Source organism: Stegastes partitus, unplaced genomic scaffold (genome assembly GCF_000690725.1).
Source record: "Stegastes partitus isolate 25-593 unplaced genomic scaffold, Stegastes_partitus-1.0.2 Scaffold4013, whole genome shotgun sequence".
In the NCBI taxonomy this organism is placed as follows: Eukaryota; Metazoa; Chordata; class Actinopteri; family Pomacentridae; genus Stegastes; species Stegastes partitus.
Window position 1 is genome coordinate 761 of NW_007581744.1, and position 2,554 is coordinate 3,314.

Below are 2,554 nucleotides of genomic sequence, written 5' to 3' on the forward strand. Positions count from 1 at the left end.
ATGGAGTAAACAAACCTCTGTGAAGATCAACCTGAACGCCTTGAGGCCTGGTCAGAGGGTTCACCAAAAGTAACACTGAGCAGTTCTAAGTTTAGTTTATTATGGTGCAAATGTACATAAATATAGTAAAAAACCTGCACTACTGGGTGCAGGAAGGCCACAGAACCAGCTGCCCATCAGCAGAGCGGTGCTGCTTGACTGCTGGGACACGGCGGCCAATCCTCTGGAGAGACGGCTTTTTATGTAAATGCATTTTCCACACAAACACATCCAAAGTAAATCTATCAAGCATTTGTTCCCTGAGCCAGTTTGAGCCTCCAGCACTGACGTGACCCCTACCAAGTAAATCAAACGGGAAACAATCACAGGACACATTTATATAGCTTCTCATTTACTCGCACTGACAGCAGCGAGCAAGTACGTTTGATCATGGCGACAACAGGACAACATCTGAGAACAAGCAGAAGGTTTTGTCAGAAGTAGCTTCATGAATCTCACCTATGACCCACTCAGTACATTAAAACGAGGGCTCCACCGACATCGGCACACACAAAGCATTAAAAATCATAATTCTGTGTTCAGAAACTCACTCAGAATGCCAGTAAAAGGTTGTAAGTGGAACAGTGAAAACAGCAGAGTTGTTTCTGTGTCTCCATGTTTAATTATTCAGGCAGACTTATCACCCTGCATCCACTCCACAGCCCAACTAAAACTATTATTGTAATTGCAGAGTTGACTTGGCGGCGGCTGTACTTTCTAATCACTTGGCATCCCACAAATGAAGTAGATAAGACAATGAGAGGGGGATGCTAACTTCNTGAGCACACCGCGGGTCTCCTCGTAGATCAGACCCGAGATACGCTTGACTCCGCCGCGGCGAGCCAGACGGCGGATGGCGGGCTTGGTGATTCCCTGGATGTTATCGCGGAGGACTTTGCGGTGGCGCTTGGCGCCTCCTTTGCCGAGTCCTTTACCTCCCTTTCCTCTGCCAGACATCTTGCTATCAGATTCTCTACAAGCTCGTAGCCGAGTGAGAACCTCCTCGACAGGAACTCAGTGTTTATGGCTGAACTGCGGACGTGAGAGAGGACAGTCGGGGACCGGGTTACTGGGCGGTCATCACATGCATACTGATTATAAACCCTCTTATATTTACAATAAACAACAAAGGACGAACTCACATCTTTGACTGATTGTTGAATCCAGGTTTCTATCACAGTTGCAGCAACAAGAATGAGAAACGCTCCCAGAATTAGAAGCAGCTTCATAGACCAAGTGTTCAAGTATTTAAACACATACAAAGGATTGAACTGAACTGTTTTTCGTTTGCTCTGTACAGTTTTATCATAAGAACACAGATGCATTTAAACAGCAGATTATGGACAGAAAACAAGTGTTGAACTACATACAGCTGTAGAAATGTGCGAACCAGCACATTTAGAGGTAGTTTAATACCTGTATTCATTAACAGTAAACACTGACACTTCATATACATGATGGAGGTGGATGATGGTGGAACAGAACCGAGAGCAACACTGCTCACATGAAATATCAACAGGTGTGGGCCATATCGTAGCTGTAAACACTCATAGAAGGATCATAAAACTACATGAACACAATATAAGAACACAGTGAAACTGAAAACCCCCCACAAGTAGCTGCATGTACGTGTGATCCAACACTGGTTTCTTCACATTATTTAAAAATGACCTGGCGTGCGGTGGACAGTCCAGTTTATCTGATATACTGATGAGAACGTAAAGAGCGTCCAAGCAGCACTTTTCTAAATCAGATGTAACAGAAAGAGACATGAAAATAGACTAATCAGAGTGAAGTTCATCAAGTTCTAGCTGTAAATGTTTTCCATGTTAGCTGTGTTTGTAGCTGGAGTCGTGTTGATGGTGAACACCTTCATCTCAGCTCTATTATGATCTGCTTCCATCCCTCCGTGTGAACGTCTGATGTCCTCATACAGTCTGAAGGTCTGAAAACTCAGCAGCTGAATGTGATGCCAGATCACCTGATGAACATATGAGGATCACGTGTCCTTTCACTTTGGATCAGAGGTCCAAAATGACGTTGAAATCCATCCAAAATTACTCAGATTCTCCAGAATGCTGTGTGTATCCCTCTCCTTTTTGATTGTTTCAGCCATTCGTTCCGTGTATATAACCCTGTGTCTCCTTTGGGGTCCTTCCATGGTAAATCACCTCAGGTCTCCTGGGTTCATGGACTTTATTTGCAAAAAATCATGGAAAAGGCGGAACCTAACCCAAAACATAACCCTGTTTTCACAGATCTATCCGGGTATTTACAAAATTCCATATTTTAGGTCAAAGTTTTGCATGATGTGTTTTTTTTTTATTTATTTCCGGAAAAGTTCGGAGATATGGGTGAGTTGGTACAGTATGACACTCTGTCCGTCCTGTTCTGTCTATTGACCTTTTTGTTCTTATGCCAGATTCCTCTCTTCTGCAGTTGGATTTTATTCTGCATTATGATTTTTGTTTTAGAGGCTCGGTGGTTAGCACCACTTCCTCTCAGCTAGAAGGTC

General features: G+C 43.5%; 1 protein-coding gene across 1 annotated transcript; it reads right to left on the reverse strand.

The window, feature by feature from the left end:
• Positions 1 to 814: 814 nt before the first annotated feature.
• On the reverse strand, positions 815 to 1,025 carry LOC103376365 (histone H4; the record flags this gene model as incomplete). The annotated part of the gene is made up of 1 exon (XM_008306735.1): positions 815 to 1,025. A coding segment is annotated over exon 1 (182 nt), but the record flags the coding sequence as incomplete, so codon positions are not given.
• Positions 1,026 to 2,554: the final 1,529 nt, after the last annotated feature.